General features: G+C 39.4%; 1 protein-coding gene across 5 annotated transcripts; it reads right to left on the minus strand.

Annotated features, from left to right (window-relative positions):
* Positions 1 to 3819: 3819 nt before the first annotated feature.
* Positions 3820 to 19768, minus strand: l3mbtl1 (L3MBTL histone methyl-lysine binding protein 1). 5 transcript variants are annotated; one of them, XM_052593501.1, is made up of 23 exons: positions 19722 to 19768; positions 18704 to 18861; positions 18259 to 18425; positions 16693 to 16819; positions 15952 to 15981; positions 15577 to 15742; positions 15313 to 15436; positions 15144 to 15192; positions 13979 to 14070; positions 13726 to 13830; positions 13522 to 13657; positions 13215 to 13306; positions 12983 to 13134; positions 12536 to 12612; positions 10827 to 10912; positions 10629 to 10739; positions 9698 to 9836; positions 9532 to 9619; positions 9183 to 9377; positions 9027 to 9076; positions 5918 to 6075; positions 5335 to 5397; positions 3820 to 4575 (listed from the first exon to the last, which is right to left on the minus strand). In XM_052593501.1, the coding sequence occupies exons 1-23, from the start codon at positions 19766 to 19768 to the stop codon at positions 4441 to 4443; spliced, it is 2547 nt and encodes an 848-aa protein (XP_052449461.1). In that variant the 3' UTR covers positions 3820 to 4440. The 5 variants fall into 5 exon arrangements, with proteins under 5 accessions (XP_052449461.1, XP_052449457.1, XP_052449459.1 ...); XM_052593497.1 differs by having other exon boundaries at positions 9532 to 9836; XM_052593499.1 differs by having other exon boundaries at positions 9532 to 9836; positions 18704 to 19423; positions 19722 to 19752.
* Positions 19769 to 20243: the final 475 nt, after the last annotated feature.

Below are 20243 nucleotides of genomic sequence, written 5' to 3' on the forward strand. Positions count from 1 at the left end.
TTGGTTTCCAAATGAACTACAAAACTTTCTCTCATCTGAAAAGTTGACTTTGGTCCATTGGGCAACAGTTCAGTTTTTCTTCTCCTGGTAAGATGCCTCAGACGTTTGCTGTGGTTCATCAAATCACTTGACGTTGTCTGTGTGTGGTGGTCATTGTCTCTGACGTCTGTGTGTGGTGGCTCTTGATGCCTTGACCCCAGCCTCAGTCCATTCCTTCTGAAGTTCACTCAAATTCTTGAATCAGTTTTGCTTGACAATCTTCATAAGGCTGTGCTTTTCTCGGTTGGTTGTGCATCTTTTTCTTCCACACTTTTTCCTTCCACTCAAATTTCTGTTAACGTGCTTGGATACAGCACTCTGTGAACAGCCGGTTTCTTTGGCAATGAATGTTTGTGTCTTGCCCTCCTTGTGAAGAGTGTCAATGATTGTCTTCTGGACAACTGTCAGATCAGTAGCCTTCCCAATCATTTTTTAGCATAGTAAACTAAACTGAGAGACCATTTTGAAGGCTCAGGAAACCTTTGCAGGTGTTTTGAGTTGATTAGCTGATTGGCTGATTGGCCTTAGCATATCCAAAACCTCAGAACAAATTGATGATGTAACAGAAACTATGGTCTCTCTCTTTTCTAGCACTTTAAATACAGTTGCTCCCTTACGCTTAAGGAAGGTAAAGGAAAACAGTCTGACACCATGGTATAATGAGCGTAATCGCACCCTAAAGAGAGCAGCCCAAAAAATGGAGCGCAGCTGGAGGAAAACAAAACTAGAGGTATTTCGTATTGTTTGGCTGGAAAGTAGCATATCCTATAGAAAAGCATTAAAAACTGCTAGATCTGATTACTTTTCTTCTCTTTTAGAAGAAAACAAACATAACCCCAGGTATTTATTCAATACAGTGGCTAAATTAACGAAAAATAAAGCCTCAACAAGTGTTGACATTTCCCAACACCACAGCAGTAATGACTTTGTGAACTACTTTACTTCTAAAATCGATACTATTAGAGATAAAATTGCAACCATTCAGCCGTCAGCTACAGTATCGTATCAGACAGTGCACTATAGACCCCCTGAGGAACAGTTCCACTCATTCTCTACTATAGGAGAGGAAGAATTGTATAAACTTGTTAAATCATCTAAACCAACATGTATGTTAGACCCTATACCATCTAAGCTCCTAAAAGAGGTGCTTCCAGAAGTCATAGGTCCTCTTCTGACTATTATTAATTCCTCATTGTCATTAGGTTATGTCCTCAAAACCTTCAAACTGGCTGTTATTCAGCCTCTCATAAAAAAACACAACTTGACCCCAAAGAACTAGTTAATTATAGACCAATCTCGAATCTCCCTTTTCTGTCCAAGATACTAGAAAAGGTAGTATCCTCACAATTATATTCCTTCTTAGAGAAAAATGGTATCTGTGAGGATTTCCAGTCAGGATTTAGACCGTATCATAGTACTGAGACTGCTCATAGTACTGAGACTGAGTTACAAATGATCTGCTCTTATCATCTGATCGTGGGTGTATCTCTCTATTAGTTTTATTGGATCTTAGTGCTGCATTTGACACAATTGACCACAACATTCTTTTGCATAGACTTGAACACTTTGTTGGCATCAGTGGAAGTGCATTAGCATGGTTTAAATCGTACTTATATGACCGTCATCAGTTCGTAGCAGTAAATGAAGATGTATCATATCGATCACAAGTGCAGTATGGAGTGCCTCAAGGCTCAGTACTAGGGCCGCTACTCTTCTCGCTTTATATGTTACCCTTGGGAGATATCATCAAGAAACATGGTGTTAGCTTTCACTGTTATGCTGATGATACTCAGCTCTATATTTCTTTGCGGCCCGGTGAAACACACCAATTTGAAAAACTAATAGAATGCATAGTCGATATAAAAAACTGGATGAAGAGTAATTTATTACTGCTAAATTCAGAAAAAATGTTAATTATAGGACCTAAAAACTCTAATAACCTAGAACACTGTCTAAGACTTGATGGTTGCTCTGTCAATTCTTCGTCATCAGTTAGGAACCTAGGTGTGCTATTTGATCGCAATCTTTCCTTAAAAAGCCATGTTTCTAGCATTTGTAAAACTGCATTTTTCCAAAAATATATCTAAATTACGGCCTATGCTCTCAATGTCAAATGCAGAAATGTTAATCCATGCATTTATGACCTCAAGGTTAGATTATTGTAATGCTTTATTGGGTGGTTGTTCTGCACGCTTAGTAAACAAACTACAGCTAGTCCAAAATGCAGCAGCAAGAGTTCTTACTAGAACCAGGAAGTATGACCATATTAGCCCGGTCCTGTTAACGCTGCACTGGCTCCCTATCAAACATCGTATAGATTTTAAAATATTGCTTATTACTTATAAAGCCCAGAATGGTTTAGCACCTCAGTATTTGAATGAGCTCCTTTTACATTATAATCCTCTACGTCCGCTACGTTCTCAAAACTCAGGCAATTTGATAATATCTAGAATTTCAAAATCAACTGCGGGCGGCAGATCCTTCTCCTATTTTGCGCCTAAACTCTGGAATAACCTACCTAACATTGTTCGGGAGGCAGACACACTCTTGCAGTTTAAATCTAGATTAAAGACCCATCTCCTTAACCTGGCTTACACATAACATACTAAGATGCTTTTATTATCCAAATCTTTTAAAGGATTTTTAGGCTGCATTAATTAGGTAAACCAGAACCGGAAACACTTCACATAACACCCGATGTACTTTCTACATCATTAGAAGAATGGCATCTACGCTAATATTTGTCAGTTTCTCTCTTATTCCGAGGTCACCGTAGCCACCAGATCCGGTCTGTATCCAGATCAGAGGGTCACTGCAGTCACCCGGATCCAGTACGTATCCAGACCAGATGGTGGATCAGCTCCTAGAAAGGACCTCTACTGCCCTGAAAGACAGCGGAGACCAGGACAACTAGAGCCCCAGATACAGATCCCCTGTAAAGACCTTGTCTCGGAGGACCACCAGGACAAGACCACAGGAAACAGATGAGTCTTCTGCACAATCTGACTTTGCTGCAGCCTGGAATTGAACTACTGGTTTCGTCTGGTCAGAGGAGAACTGGCCCCCAACTGAGCCTGGTTTCTCCCAAGTTTTTTTCTCCATTTTGTCACCGATGGAGTTTCGGTTCCTTGCCGCTGTCGCCTCTGGCTTGTTTAGTTGGGGTCACTTCATCTACAGCGATATCGTTGACTTGATTGCAAATAAATGCACAGACACTATTTAACTGAACAGAGATGACATCACTGAATTCAGTGATGAACTGCCTTTAACTGTCATTTTGCATTATTGAGACACTGTTTTCCAAATGAATGTTGTTCAGTGCTTTGACGCAATGTATATGTTTAAAGCACTATATAAATAAATAAAGGTGATTAAAAATAAAGACATGTCATCATATTCTAATTTGTTGTGAATTGGTGTGTTATTGTTAAATGCGAGTCAAACTCATCACAATTGAAAGGACCAAAGACCTAAACTACTTCAGTCTTCTGAAGTCTACTTCAGTGTGCATTGAATTTAATTAATACACAAGTTTCACAATTTGAGTTGAATTACTAAAATGAACTTTTCCACGACATTCTAATTTACTGAGAGGCACCTTTAATTTTCTAAAAAAGTGTGGTTTCCAGGGCACTGTCACGACATAATCTTAAGTGTTTATTTATTCAATTTTATTGCTGTTTTATCATTTGCCAGATGAAAATTGTGAACCTAGTGGCTTAGAAATAGCACAGCTCTCCTTTACAAGTTGACATATTCAGACTCCACTGAACACAGTGCTTGAATTAAACATTTATTCATGTTGATGAACTGAACGACACAGTTACTCAACTCTACATTATTCAAATTTTCCCATCAGAGAGAGAAACACAGATGACCTTCTGCTAATCACCCCTCATTCATACAGTTGAAAAATAACAACAACATTGATTTGAGAATCCAAACTATCTCTGTAAAATAGATCATGCTTTTAAACTAGAATCTCTTTGAACACCACAATGTCAGGAGCACTTTGTTATTGAGGGCAAATATTGTTAAAGTTCCCCAAAAAATGGACAGCAGTGCCCTGGACTGACTCATCATGTAAAGTGCATAAACATCATCAGGGATCGAATAAAGTAGCACCAATCGACTGAAATCTGCCCTGATATTTCTGGGGACAAATGTAGATTTCAGATACAAAAAACACTATCTGTAAAAGCCTGCACGGTGGGTTTAGATCAAGATGTGTGGTTTCGTTTTAGAAATAAAGCAGCATCAAAGCTCAGCTGGGCTGCTCTGTCACTCATAGTTCATCCTGGACTTCTCTCTCTCTCTCTCTCTGGTGGGTTCAGACGGTAAACACCAAACACGTGATTGATGACAGATTCTGACTGGATGGTTACAGCACGAGGAGTCTGCTCACTTCAGGCCTTCATCTGTGCTCTTGAACATTAAAATGGCATTGTGGATCTTCAATGCTGGTCCTAGCTTGATATTCATGATCTTCACAATATCATTTTGAGTCAGAAGGAGGAAGGCCTCTCCATCAATCATCTGCAGAGAAAAGCATCAATGAGCCTCCACTGCTCTAACAAGAAACAAAATGTATCACAAGACTCCTCTAAAGTCCTGTAAACTCTGAATACAGTGGCCGGGAGAGGACATGTTCGGCTCACATATTAATTCGAAGGGAACGTGATATTAAGTTGTGGCCTTGAGATGCTATGTTAAGAAAAACAACATCCATGTCCAGTTTAATGTGTAAACAAACCAGGATTATCAGAGATGGGTTTATTAATATTTTATTTTGAATTAAGAAATTATTATATTATAAAGTTAATAAAGTAATAATAATAATATACAAATATTAAATGAAATGTTTCATGTAAAAATGTTTTATCCATCTCTGATAATCCCCGGTTGCTATGGTCACACAGGTTTATTTACGCATTAAACTGCAGGCCACAACAAAATTAAGTGAACTGAACCTGTCCCCTCCTGGCCACCATACCTGAAATATCATATATAAGGTTCTTTAAAGACAATATTAGTGGTGTGTACCCATGCTCACTACCAATATACTAGAGTTATTTACTGTCACTTTCAAACCAAATACCCGATCCTAAACGTGACTGCGTCTTCATATACATAATTCCTATATAGAAACTCTAAGAGTTTATCCTAGTTACCTAACTATTAACTACTAAAACATTATGACTAACAGTCAATCTACTAAAAATTTGCACAATAATACTTCTGCTTTCTTCAACAAGTACCATTAGTCATTCTAATTTAATGAGGCTAATTACTTACTTCATCTTTGAAAATTCGGGCCTGCTCCTCACAACCAATAAGATTATTGACAAATCCAAAGACCTGCAAATAAACAGCCATCATACAAACACATACTGTTGTTTGTTTGCTGGGTCCAGCCCAGAAATTCACAACTGTGCATCTGTTCTGTTATTGTCCTACCCTAGGGAAAAATAAATACACTACACTACTAAAAATACTCTACAATTGTGCTTTATACGAAACTATTGCAAGTACACTTCAGGTAAACTTTAGATATCTTGGATTTTGAACATCGATATTATTTAAAAGTCACACAATCCTCATCATTAGCGACATTAAAACATATTTTAGGCTTAATATTAAGAAATGTGCATTGTGCACAAGTAGTACTCCAAATGCAGTTTAATTATAATGTTAATGTCAGTTAATAGATTTGAACTATACTTGGAAGCACTTCAGGTATATATAATAATAAAGTACATGTGTAAATAACGGCTTGTGCATGCCATCCTTTATAACTGCATGTGATCTATTACACAAAAATTAATAAATGTTTTTATTTTATCCCCAAAAATTGCAAAGGTTTGAATGAAGCGATTACCTCCTCTATAGTCCATGTGGACACTTGAGCTGCATGAAGTCCTGCGACGCCGGGCAGTAACTTACAGTGCTGCTCCCAGCAGAGAGACAGAGTCCGGTCCGAGCTCGCTGTAAACGCTGTCATGAAGAGAGATGAGTACACTCCCTCCGACGACATGTCTGAAACACACACACACACACACACACACATGGCCATCACCTTTACATGCACATGAGCTTCTGATTAAGATGCTGTCATTTTCATAATTCCACACAGTAATTTCACCAACTATTGACTATTAGTGTCTTTAATAAAACCATGCAGTTTTCAATGAACTGCAAAATCACATAGACTTAATTCTGAGCAGGTCTTTGCATAACTCAACAATAAATACATCAGTCAGATTATTAGTAAACAGAATATTACCTTACAGGGATATGGTAATCTGGTTAACATGTTCACATGACACATATATACCAGTCATCGTCACGGATTAACCACCACCACCACCTCCACCAGCGCACTCAAACATCTCCTCATCTGTCTGTGCTGCCGTCGAGGTGCCTGCATCACCCGCCATCATCTCCTTACCATTACTCAACCTAATAAATATCCATTACTTGCATTTGCCTCCTGTCCTTACTTGCAGCCGTGACAGAACGATCTGACCAACTATGGAGGCAGCGTCATCTGCCTTGGAGGAATTTCTCAGCGCCAGTGCTCGGAGGATGGACTCCCAGGAGAGGAATCTTAACGACACTGGTCGCACGGTTCAGGCTTTGGTGGCGCAGGTGTCCGAGCTCACCCAACAACTACAACTTCTACGAGTTCCCACTGCGCCGCTCACACCGCCTGTTCCTCCCACACCACCGGAGACCCCCTCCCAGCCGGAACCACGTCTTCCTATTCCGGAGTCCTACTCGGGTGAGCCTAACTTTTGTAGAGCTTTCTTAACCGGATGCGATATGCATTTCTCTCTTCAACCTAGAACCTTCTCCAATGAACGATCCAAGGTGGCTTTTGTTCTTACCCTGCTCACTGGGAGGGTGCCATTATAGGGAAACGGCGATGTGGGAGAATCAAGATCCATTCTGCGCCTCGTTCCAGACACTCTCCGCCGAGATGAGGCGGGTCTTTGATCGGGCCGTCGCCGGGAGGGAGGCGGCGTGGATGCTAGCCGAATTACGTCAGGGTGAAGGATCCGTCTAAGACTATTCCATCGAGTTCCGTACTCTGGCGGTGGAGTGTCATTGGAACGAGGAGGCGCAGTGGGACATGTTCCTGCATGGGCTGGCTGACCGCATCCAGAAGGAGATCTACGCCCTGGACCTTCCTACTTCACTCAATGGGCTCATTGAACTGGCGCTGAGGGTAGATGCACGTCTGACGCGAGTGGAGCGACGGAACCTACCCAGCGCCACACCTTAGGCCCAAACAGACGTGCGAGTCAGTGGCGGGGACGCGGCCAGCCCCTCCTACGATCACGAACCCATGCAGGTAGGGCGAGCTCGGCTTTCCCGGGAGGAGAAGGAGAGGCGGAGGTCCCTGGGTCTGTGCCTCTACTTCGGGGGTACCGGTCATCACGCCTACATCTGTCCGGTAAAAGGCCAAGCCCGGTAGTAACTATGAGGCTACTATCGGGTGGGATCTCCGCCAAGAAGACCTCATCATCATCTACGCTCCTCCCGGTAAGACTAAGATGGTCAGCACAGATTAACGACTGTCTAGCACTACTGGACTCAGGGGCTGAAGGTAATTTCATGGACAATACACTAGCATGCAGATTTCACATTCCCCTCAGACCCCTCATGCACCACATCACGGTTCACGCCCTTAATGGACAGAGACTACTGGTCATCTCTCAAATCACTGAAGACATCACCCTCATCACATCATGCAACCACTCAGAAACCATCTCCTTCTACATCCTTGACTCTCCTCTTTCACCCATAGTCCTTACACAACCCCAAGATAGACTGGCAATTAAATTCCATCCTGACCTAGAGTAACAAATGTCATTAGTCTTGTCTAGTGTCTGCTTGTCCGTCTGTTTCTATGTCTGTGTTTCAGGAGGAGGCAGTGGATTTGTCTAACGTGCCCACGGAGTACCTCCACCTGAAGGAAGTGTTCAGTAAATCTCGTGCTGCTTCTCTCCCTCCGCATCGTCCATATGACTGTGCCATAGATTTACTGTCAGGTAAGTTTCCGCCTAAAGGCAAGTTATATTCACATTCTGTTCCAGAAAGGGAGGCTATGGAGAAATATATTTCTGATTCTCTAGCTTCTAAGTTCATCCACCCTTCCTCTTCTCCAGCGGGGACGGGTTCTTTTTTGTGGGGAAGAAAGACGGATCACTGCGACCTTGCATTGATTACCGGGGGCTGAACAACATCACGGTAAAAAAATACTTATCCTTTGCTGTTGATGTCTTCAGCCTTCAAGCTTTTTTTCAAGGTGAAGAAATGCGAGTTTCATGCACAGTCTTTTCCGTTTCTTTGGTATATCGTGTCGACTGAGGGAATACGCATGGATCCCGAGAAAGTTAAGGCTGTGGTAGAGTGGCCAAGTCCAGATTCCCTTAAGGCCCTACAGAGGTTTCTGGGGTTCCCCAACTTCTACCGGCGTTTTATTCACAACTTCAGACCATTCCGAATGCCCGTCCACTCCCGAGTGTATTTTTCCTGGGACATTAGTGGTCTCCACACTCACGTGGGAGATCGAAACGAAGGTCAAGACAGCCTTAGAAGGGGTAACGCCTCCACCCGATTGACAGCAAGTGCTGTGACTGTTAGTCTAAGACCACACACAAGGTTTCTTTATATAATAAATATAGAGAAAATAAGTAGATAGAAACGAAAAATAATAGGGAACTCTAGTCTTAAAAAAAACAATAACTAAAACAAGTCAAAAGAATAGAAAAAGAACAGAGAATGCTAGTACTAGGGGGTCAAAAGTGTTTCTAAATAAAAAAGAAAACAAATAGATAAAACATAGAATTAAAATAGAAAGTGCTAGAGTTTGGTATAATTACATATAATTTAGTCACATAATTGGAATAATTCATGCTCATTCAAACACAGTCACTGATTTCAACTTTCAAATATAGAAAATGTACTAAGGTTAAACTCACTCTGACAATTTCTCTGCTGACTTTTGCGATATTTAGGAGGGCGACCAATCCTGGTGACAGCAAACACAGGTGACTTTCAATAAAAGTTTACATAACAGCAATATCTTAATACACAGTTATACTTGATTAACACAACAATCATAAATATTGTTGTACCTGCCATGGTAGCGTGATTTCTTTGCTCTCTGTCCGAAGACCAGCAGGTTACGTCTGGATCCTTCTGTATCAGAAAGATCTGCTTTAAGCCGGCCCTGGTTCCTCTCAGCCAATGGGCAGCCAGACAAACAGTGATGTGCGGTGAAGCGGCCAGTCACATGACCTGACCCGTCACATCCCGGAGTAGGGCACTTTCTGAGTGACAGAAAACTCATCTGTTCTGTTTTCTGCATTGTTCTTTTGTCTCACCATTTCAACATTTTCATTTTTAAGCCAGTTCATTAAAGCAGCGGTGTTGCACTTTCTGTCAAGTGTTTCGAAAAGCGCTAAAGGCAGGCTGAAGTCTGACCTGTGGTGGAAGCTGTATTTGGAGGTGCTGCGAGGCTGAGGCACGGAGGAGAAGCTGGGCTGCCGGGCCGTCAGACTCTCCCGGGGACCTAAACCACACAGGGGACTCTGAGCTGACACAGCACTCGGTACATGAGCAGGTGAGGGTGAGGAGTGAGGTGTCTCACCGGGTTTCTGGGCGGTGGGCTGGCAGGGTGGAGGCTTGAGGGGGTGTCCTGTGCTCTCACACCAGCCCGCAGGGTGGATGTCCGGATGATCCGAATCCATCCACTCATCATACAAGTGACTCCAGCCATCAAAATGAATCTAAGGACAACAGAAATGAGCTTGATTCACACTCATTTTTCATACTTAAAATAGTAATTTGCTTTACATACATTACTTTCAAAAAAAAAAATGTGGAGGGGGGGTTATTTTATTCAGCAAGAACACAGTGACAGTGATCAGATTTATAATGTTACAAAAGCATTTTAAAAATATTGTTTTCGCAAAGGTATTCAGCAGCACAACAGTTTTCAACACTGGTAATAATCAGAAATGTTTCTTGAGCAGCAAATCATCATATTTTCATGATTTCTGAAGATCATGTGACACTGAAGACTGGAGGAATGATGCTGAAAATACAGCTGTGCATCACAGAAATAATTTATAGTTTAAAGGGGTCCTATTTTTCTCTTTTACAAGGTCTTGATTTTGTTTTGGGGGCTGTACTAGAACAGACTCTCATACTAGGTTGTTCGAAAACACATTATTTTTCACAGATCTTTTTTATGCTCAAACAGCAACATTACAGACTAACTAAAGCTGAAAGAGTGACAGCATAATAGGACCCTTTTAAAATATATTCAAATAGAAAATTGTTATAATATTTTACAATATTACTATTTTACTGTATGGTTGATCAAATAAATGCAGCGTTGATGAGCAGAAGACACATCCTTTAAAAACATTAAAAGATGATTCCTACCCCAGACTTTTCATCTCAGTGTATATTAGAGTTATGAGCCATTAAAGGACTACGTTCAGTATGCTGTTGTGATTTTATTTCTGTTGTGTTGTAAGCTGGGTCTAGTCTCCAGAAGCAGAGGTTCTCCTCACCTTGATCCTGTAGGTGTCGATCTCCTGCACCGTAGCCACACGAATCAGCCCGGGACACCTCTTATCCACCGCCTCCAGCTTCATCTGCACCTGGAAGCTGTGAGGGGGGCGCTGCGCAAACACAAGAGGCGCTTTCCTTATCTGAGACATTATAAGAGTTGTGAGTGTATTTGATCAGGACTGAGCAATCTGACACACCACTGTGAAGGCTTCAGGAGCGACCGCCGTGGAGCCCGTCTCCTCCAGATACCTCTCCCACGAGAACCTGTCAGCGTCAGGATAGTCTGCCGGGACAAGAGCACATCAGGACAGTCTGTTATACAAGCACCCCCCAAAGAGACAGACAGAGCCTTCACACATACAGCTACACTAGCCTTCAAACACTGGAGTCAGCAAGATTTTTCTTCTATTTTTATGATTCTGAAAGAAGACATGATGCTTCATTTGTCAAAATTTTAAATGTCCCCCCCGTCCCGTATACGGGATGCCTACGTTGACTATACTATATTACAATCAAATTTAATCTAATCTTGACAAACTATATATCGTTGGAAAGGTCTAAGACTCCCAAATATATATTTTACCAATATTTTTTGTTAAAAATTATGTAGGAAAAGTAATAGATCAATTTATGACAAGAGTGCACCCTCAGAAATCTACATTACAGTTTTGACCTTTGTTTAAAAAAAAGACTTCCTCGTTGCCTTTTTCTCTATCACATTTTAGAAATCATCAGAAGTTATATATCACTTGAAAACATAAAATCTCAAAATTCATCCTTCAAAACCCATTTTAAAATCAGACATTGCATTACCATGTAAATGGCACATCAAAATCATGTTACAAAATGTTTTCAGTCATGAATTATACAAATTTATGTTTGTATCATGCACATTCATGTCTATCTTCAAAAACGTGAGTGACAGTTAACAGGTTAAAAGAAGTATTTTCTATTTAAATATATATACATGTATATTTATTTTTATGTAATTTATTGCTGACCAAAGCTGTATTTTCATTCCTCCAGTCTTCAGTGTCACATAATCTTCAGAAATCATAATAATATGATGATTTATTTTATTATCAGTGTTGAACACAGCTGTGCTGCTGAATATCTTTGTTTTTTTTATAATTTTATTTTTTAGGGTTGACAGATGAACAGAAAGAACAGCATTTATTTGAAATATTTTGTAAAATTATAAATGTCTTTACAGTTGCTTTCGGTTGATTTAATGCATTTTTGCTGAATTTTTTGTGTAGTGCATATGTATGTGTATGTGTGTGTGTGTGTGTGTGTGTGTGTGTGTGTGTGTGTGTGTGTGTATGTGTGTGTTTCTTCATATATATAGAGAGAGAATTATTCAAAATGTTTAAACGGTGCTATATAAAATAGGTTTTCTGTGAATAATTTTAAGAATAAATGTTATCATATACTGAATATTGCTGTCTTTGGTCATAGTGCAGTGGCCAGAGTTCAGTCATTTTACCATGGTATTTCTGATGTTCATCAATTTTGAAAACAATCATGCTACTTGATATTTTGTGGAAACCATAATAATATTTTTTTCCTCCACAATCCTTTGATTAATAAAAATCTCACAATAATATTGCGTGGCATTATACTGTCCCGACATTATACTGTCACACTATTTACTGCATCTTTTGATCAATTTAATACATCAATGCTGATAAAAAGCCTACATTTCTTAAATTTAAAAATAATAATAAAAAGTCCCCAAACCTTTGAAAGGCAATGAACATCTATAGAAACAACTCAAGTAAAGACCATGTTCATAACAACACTGAAATATCAAAATGACAATTTGGTCACAGGTTTTGTTTCAAAGTGATGGTGTCTGTTTAGTGTTGTTCAGTGGATCCCTGCTGAGTAAAGAGGAGTGTGTTACCCTGAGGGGGCGTCAGCGGCAGGCCTCTCTCCTGACACCAGCCGATGGGGTGAATGTACGGGCTGTGAGCATCACACCTGCGGGAACACACCAACACTTCACCTTCAATAATAAACCCATTCACTACACACCGGTCCATCTACAGCCACTCAAAGAAGAACTGAACACATCACCATTATCCTCAGTAAATATATCTCTAAAGGTGACATCTAATTCTCACCAGATGTCGGTAACAAACCAAGTTAACCATACATACAAACCAAACAAAACAGATACGTTCAGAAATTAAGTTCTGTGTAATAAAACGGAATGACTGAGGGAAAAACTACTGGAAGAAAGGGAGGTCAGAAACATAATTAGTTACTTTTTTAGGGAGTAAGGCAATATTGTAACGCGTTCCTTCCCCAACTCTGTATGTGGCGTCATGTACGCGCAGCTGTAACTCACCAGTAGTCATACGTGTCGTCCCAGTTGTCAAAGTGAACCAGGAAGCGATCGCCCACTCTATCCGTCACGGTGGCTACACAGATGAGCGAGGGGTTCATGCGGTCCACAGCCTCCAGCTTCATCCCCACCTCGAAGCCACAGAGTGTGTCGGGCTGCACAGTCAGAAAAGCAGCTGAGTGTGGACAGGGCTTTAGTGAGAGAGACAGCACAGCACAGCTTCAGTGTCACTCACTCTGACTGAGCCACAGAACAGCTCCTGCGCCGCGGCCTGAGAGCGCGTCATCTTCAGGTAGCTGCACCAAGAAAACTCCTCCTCTTTACATCCTGCAGGGAAGAGAGTTCAACAGCTGAGACATCAATTTACAATAGAACTGTGTGTTAGGACATCTATAACATCTGTAGAGAAGAGGATCAGGGCCAAGAGGAGAGGAGAGACTTCTTATTCTCTGTTTGGTGTATAGAATTCATCCTGAAACTGTATGTATGTCTATCACATTTTTATGGTTATCCCCTATCATTGAAACAGATTGGTAATTCACCTTTTGGGGTGTAGAGCTTGTGTCCTGTGCTCTCACACCAGCCCGCGGGGTGGATATCAGGGCAGCTGGCGTTCACCCAGAAGTCATGGCAGTCAGAATAGCCATCGAAATGAAGACGCAGTCTGAAGCCGCAGACCTAGAGAGCAGCACAGGGTGAGAATGAGCTCTCAGAGACAGATCGCAGTCATAAGAGCCAGGGCGTACCTCAGCGACGGTCAGGACGAAATACATGGAGGGGTGCTGGGGGTCGATGCCTTCTAACTTCATCCCCTGTCTGAAGCTGTTCTTAATCACGGGAACCCTCTGGGACTAGACCGGTGACACAGAAGAAAATCCTGAACTGAACTATAAAAAGTGTAATCTTGACTCCGTGTTGATCTGAATCATGTTAAAGACACAGATCAGGGCTGTGTCAGTGGTGTTATTGACTCTCTACAGTGAAAGACAGAAGTCCCACCTCGTGGAAGAGTCTGGCTGGAGCGGCCACAGCTTTCTGCTGCTCTAGATACTGCGGCCAGGACCACGTCTCCAGCTTACTCTCTGATGAGCCTACAGAGACGCGCCGATGCTGTTAGCATTAGTACATTTAACTAGATATATATATATATATATGCAGATCCATTCATAAGAACTTACATGAGACATCTTTTCAAATGCTCTGTTTAAGTTCATAGAACGCTGAATTCACAAAACTCATAGATTTCATTGAATTTATTATCAGTACGATTAATGTTCAAAAGCAGAATGTGCTCCATTACCACAGAAAATATTTAAGACTTGTAAATACATAATTTGGTTGTCAGCTCATAGTGGTCACAGTGGTATTTTTACTTTAACATTTATTTTTTGTTAAGTTTGATTAGTTTTAGTTCTTTTTAACTAAATAAAAATGAGAAATGTTTACACAACTAGCTGATTTTAAAAAAAAATAAACGTTTTTGTTAACATTTTATATCAGTTAATGTTATTTTTTTATAATTAACATTAACATAATTTTTTTTGTAGTTTTGGGTTTAGCTTTTGTTGCAGTTAACTATAATAACGTCAAATGATTATTCTTGATTAATTGCATCCAAAATAAAAGCTTTTGTTTATATATGTGTGTGTACTGTGTATATTTAAATACACACTCATATAACACAATATTTATATGTGTATATATTTTTATTTGTGTCATTTATATTAAATATAAATATATTTAATATGCAAATATAACATATTTTTCTTAAATATATACATGCATGTGTGTGTATTAATATATACATAATAAATATACACAGCACACACACATATTATGCAAACATTTTTTTATATATATTGGATGTGATTAATTGTGAATAATTATTTGACACCATACACACACACACACACACACACACACACAGACACACACACACACAGTGTCACTTTACATTAGAATACCTGCATATACTAATGAAGACACACTGGTAAGGACAACAAACCCTGTGTTTGGACAGTCAAGGCAACATAGTTTTCAAGAAGTAATGCAGTAATTGACAATTGTGAGGGTGCACAGTGTAAGCGTATGAAATCTAACTTTAGTTCTTTAGTGATGGTATCTTAAAACATTTACGGTTTATCATGGGGGTGTGATGACGTACCTGCTTTGTTCTGTCTGCCATCCATTTTTAAAGCTTCCACTTTCTCCTCCTTTAATCACACAAGTTCATTTTTTATTGCATTAAAAGCACAATATGAAATGCACGATAATGTAAACATACACATCAAGCACAATAATGACATTCATTTAAAGCAGAAAAAGACCTGCACCATTGGCTCAGCATCCGACTCTTCATCTGATGGGCTGTTGTATTCCCTCCTCTTCCTCTTTTTCATGGGCTTCAGCATCTCATGCTCATGATAGATCACCTGTGCTTCAGCAATCCCTGCAGGACTAAAGCATCCATATACTGAAAGAATAACCTCAGTATCCTTCATCTGACTGTAATATGCACATGACTTCTACCAGAAACCTGTCTCATACATGTTTATACTGTATAATGCATGAGTTAAATAGATGTGTAGTTCATTTACTTTTCAGACAGCGTCTCTCCGCGTAGCTCCGTCAAGTAAGTCTGTTTGGCCGGTGTCTCAGTGCACTTGCTATGAGCTGGACCGTCCCGAGCCTCCATACGTGCTCTCTGAAGTCTGCCGGCCTCCACAAAGGCAGCAGACCGGACATTTCCACCCACTGAGACGTCTGCAAGCAAAGAGTCCCGTTTGTGATGGTGCTACTGGAAACACAAGTGCTAATAACTTTAAGATTGGATGCACTTTCTCAATAGTTACTGAACTTTTACTGCTTTGGCTACTAATTTCAAACATAATTTAATATTATTAAATTAAGAAATTTTAGGACATATCATGACATATCATAACATGACGTTGCTCATCTATGAAGACTGCAACCTTTATCCCAAGAAGCCCATGGGTCTGGATCTGCAAAAAATTAAGGGTCCATTTAAAATATATTGCTATGTAAGAAAGTTTAATAATTGCAAAAATCTGCCTGAAATCAACTGTAATTTGCAAAGTGAAATATATGGGAGAATAGAAATACTGATGGTGAAACATTTTTAGAATTTAGATTGTATCTAGTCCAAATATTACAGTGAACCAGCACTTAAATGTAATTCATTCATGTTGCACCATAAAGCCATTTTTTCTTTTCAAACTTTAGTGTTAATTAGCATAATAATTAAGAGACTGGCTAACAGTAAAGTAACTCTTTTATGTACTCATCAAAGCCAATCTTTACTCCTGCTTTGGTGTAAATTTTCAACCCTGACTGATAGCCAGACTTCAAAACATCATTAGGCCATTCATGTAAGAATGATGTAATAATCCAGAGGCATCTCCCTTATGAAACAAAAATATTTTGCAGTATATTGGAAAATATCATATAATATATTAGGCATATATTCTTATATTTATTTTTTCCAATATATTGCAATATATTGAAAGCGGCAATCATTTGTATATTTTGCAATATATTATATATGTATCATCAATATATTATTAAATGTATTCAAATATATAATATATTAGAAAATAAAAAGGGAAAATAATATATTACAATTTATCACAATATATTTTAAGAAATGTTTTGGTAAATATATTTTCCTTTCGTAAGGGCTAATGAACAATTACCTGTTTTTTCAGCTTGTTTGAGCTCCATTTCAGCTGAATTTGTCTGCGCTCCTTCAGTGGTCAGGTTAGCAGAGCCTATTTTCCCTTCACTGATCACTTCCAGTGAACCAGTATCACTAACACATAACTGCAGAAAGTAGAGTAGCATTATAGTTATGCAATAATAAAAAGTAATATATAGTGCCTTCATGAAGCATTCACTACACTAAATAATTATTTGTTGTAATGTAAAATGTTTTCTTTCACCACTCCAGTGATTAGATTGCATCCACTTCAGCAGAGATTGCCTTTTGACTGGTGAAAGAGCAAGTTGTCTGCAGTTTTTCTGACATTTTAAATCACCAGAGCTTCCCTCTCTGCACTGGTCATCGTGAACTGCCCTCCTCTGATCTGATATAAGAACAGGCAGATCCTTCAAGGTATATTGGAGTGAAGTAGTGTCTAAATCACACTGGGGTGCCTCAGGGTTCGGTGTTTGGCCCTCTCTTCTTCTCAATATACACAAAATCACTTATTATTCATACACTTAGGTTTCCTAACTGTGGTAACATTACACTTCTGCCTGCCTTGTAGACACCTTGGCATGGAAGAAAAACATCACAGTCAACTTAATCTTTTTATAATGCCATCCATTTCAGCCAGGAAGTTGGGGGTAGTATTCGCAACCATTTTAACTTCTCAAACCACATCACAAAGATCACACAAGTCATACCAATTTACACTGTACAGAATCAGGCATTTAACATTGCTTGAGCATTTGATTTAACATTTCAGATATTCCTCCAGATATTCATTATTTAAGTATTATTTATTTTTGCATTGCTGTGGTTTATTGAAATCAGATATTAATCACAATATGTATTTTTGTTAAGAGTTTATGCTTCACATTATGAGGAGATCAAATGACATTTAACTGATCATTTGACAGGCTTTTTAAATTTGATTTTGTTTTAGCATTGTATATTCATTTCATATTGGCAGGTTACTTCTGGTGCCATTTTGGGCATTTGATTTATCCTTTGAATTATGTTAGGAAAAACTTTCCTGATCCCTTAGCATGAAATTCTTTCGTTGCAGAATTCCTCACTTGTAACTTGCTTTGCATAAAAGCATCTGCTAAAGGAATGAATGTATTAGTTTTCCACTCCCTGAATTTGGTTTCACAATTATCTTCACTAATTGTACTAAATATGTTAACATGTCACGGTTAAACATTTATTTCAGATAAATATCACTGACTTTGTGTTCCTGTGTCTCAGTGGTAGAGCATTGTGTTAGCAGTTGAAAAGGTTGTGGGCTTGATTCCCAGGGAACACACATACTGGTAAAAAACGTATAGCCTGAATGCACTGTAAATCACTTTGGATAAAAGTGTCTGCTAATGCATAAATGTAGACTTTGTCACATCATGATGTGAAAATGTAATTGATCAAACTAAAGCTCTTTGTTCCCAGATACTGTAACATTACATCTACATAGGCGGCTGGTTTTTGAACTTGAAGAACTCGAGAGTTTATTTAAAGGTCAACACATACGAGGCCACACAAACACAGGCTTATTGCTCACCTTCAGATTGCTTCCAGGGAGGATGGCCATCCCCTCCTTCCAGCCCAGAACATGGACAATCGTCCCTCCCACCTGAGCAGGAAGTGGCGCGGCCTCCAGTTCACTGCCTTTAATCGCCTTGATTGCATTTGGAGGCAGCTCCACTTTTGGCAGTGGATGAGCAGAAGCTTTGGGGAAATAAAAACTTTTTTTCCACAATATTTAACACCTCTAAGTATGGAGAAATGGAGTGAACTATTGTTCAGGAGGAGTATTTTCATTTAACCCTGTCAGTCAAACTGCAAGAAAATATAAACAGATGATCGACTCTCAAGCCCTATCATTACATATTGGACAGCAAGCCAAATTTATTTTACCTTTTTAGTTTCAAAAGAGAAAATCAAATATGGGAAATTCAATATAATACATAAACATTCTACACTGATTTCTATTGAACCGTGAGCACCTGGAAAGATGATTGTGGTGGTATCCTGGGGTTTGAGTCGCGGTGCAGAACCGTCATTGGGAGCGTGAGAGATGCTGCTTTCAGACGGGACGTCAGCATCATGTGGCAGGACATCCAGGTCTGCTTTAGCACTCATAGCAAGACTTTGCTCTGTACCACTAACAACACAGAAATTGAGGACACCCGTGATAGTATAGAAGTCATTTCACTATTCATATGGAACACTGGCAGAGAACGTCCTTCAGAAGTAGAATGTGGATGTTTGAAATAAATAAAGGGAACAGCAGAGAGTTTATCTGATATTTTAAGAGGAAGACAATTAGCCATTTGGGAGGATATTTTCAGTCATTCATTTTACAAAGAAAAATGAAAGAGAAACAGGATAATGCACAATGATGTTAATGCTCAATCTATCATCTGATAGTGTTGACCATTTTAACTGATGGTGATGCATAATCCATAAACTCATGGTGATGGTGCTCATCCATTAAACCAGTGATGGTGATGATGGTGATGATTATGCAAAATGCATAATGCATGGTGGTGATGTGACTGAATCTTCCATTCCATGTCAAAAAGCATCAGTTCCAGCGCATCCTCTCCTCTCCCCAAAATAATCTTTACTCTACCAGTGCAAAATGGCGGAAGTCCATGTTCCTGTGCAGTAAACTGTAAAGTAGGCGAACCATTCATTATTTCATTCCGCTCTTGCCAGAAAGACTGCTTTTTGAGGAACATCCGATTCCGATGCATTTGGAAGGAAAAGACAGATGCGCTCCGTTATGATGATCGATATTAAAACATATGCTGTTATTTCAAGACAACCACAGCTTAATTGCTAATTATAAGGGCTATTTAATAATTTCATGAAGGAAAAATACGATGGAACGCGCGACATCATTAGTGTCCAGAAATGCATGCAAAGTAAACATCTATTTATATCGATCACATATTAATGACATGATTGGCATGAATTGGGTGTAATGTGAAGGCGATCAGATCATGAATTTATTCTCACCAGTGCTGGTCTTGCTCGGAAGGAGTATGTTCTGCGCATGCGCGCATCCGGAGTGCACTATCCTTTGATGTTTGAAAGTGTGTTGCATTTACACCCATTCACATGTGACAGTGTATCGCAAATAACACATCTCTGCTATAAGGATCATTTTATAATAGGGTTTTTTTTAAAATATCATTTAATAATGCTTTTAATTATTTTAGTAATATAACTATATTTCTACTTCTATATATAGAGCGCTATTTAATTATCAGTTTTTCTTATATTACTCTTATAATTCCTGTGTATGTCTGCACGATGTCTGTACTTTCTTCTGGAAGCTCCTGTGCCAAGTCAAATTCCTTGTGTGTGTAAACAGCCTACTTTGTGATTAAGCTCTTTCTGACTTCTGAATAATGCTATGCACACCACATGGGCATCCTATAAGCCTGCATTTCTTTAATTTCTTTATTATTATTTATTACACAGCTCTGTGGAATACTTGATTCTGATTGGCTGATTAATTTCAACTTATATGGTAAA

This window comes from Carassius gibelio, chromosome B23, assembly GCF_023724105.1.
Source record: "Carassius gibelio isolate Cgi1373 ecotype wild population from Czech Republic chromosome B23, carGib1.2-hapl.c, whole genome shotgun sequence".
NCBI lineage: Eukaryota > Metazoa > Chordata > Actinopteri > Cypriniformes > Cyprinidae > Carassius > Carassius gibelio.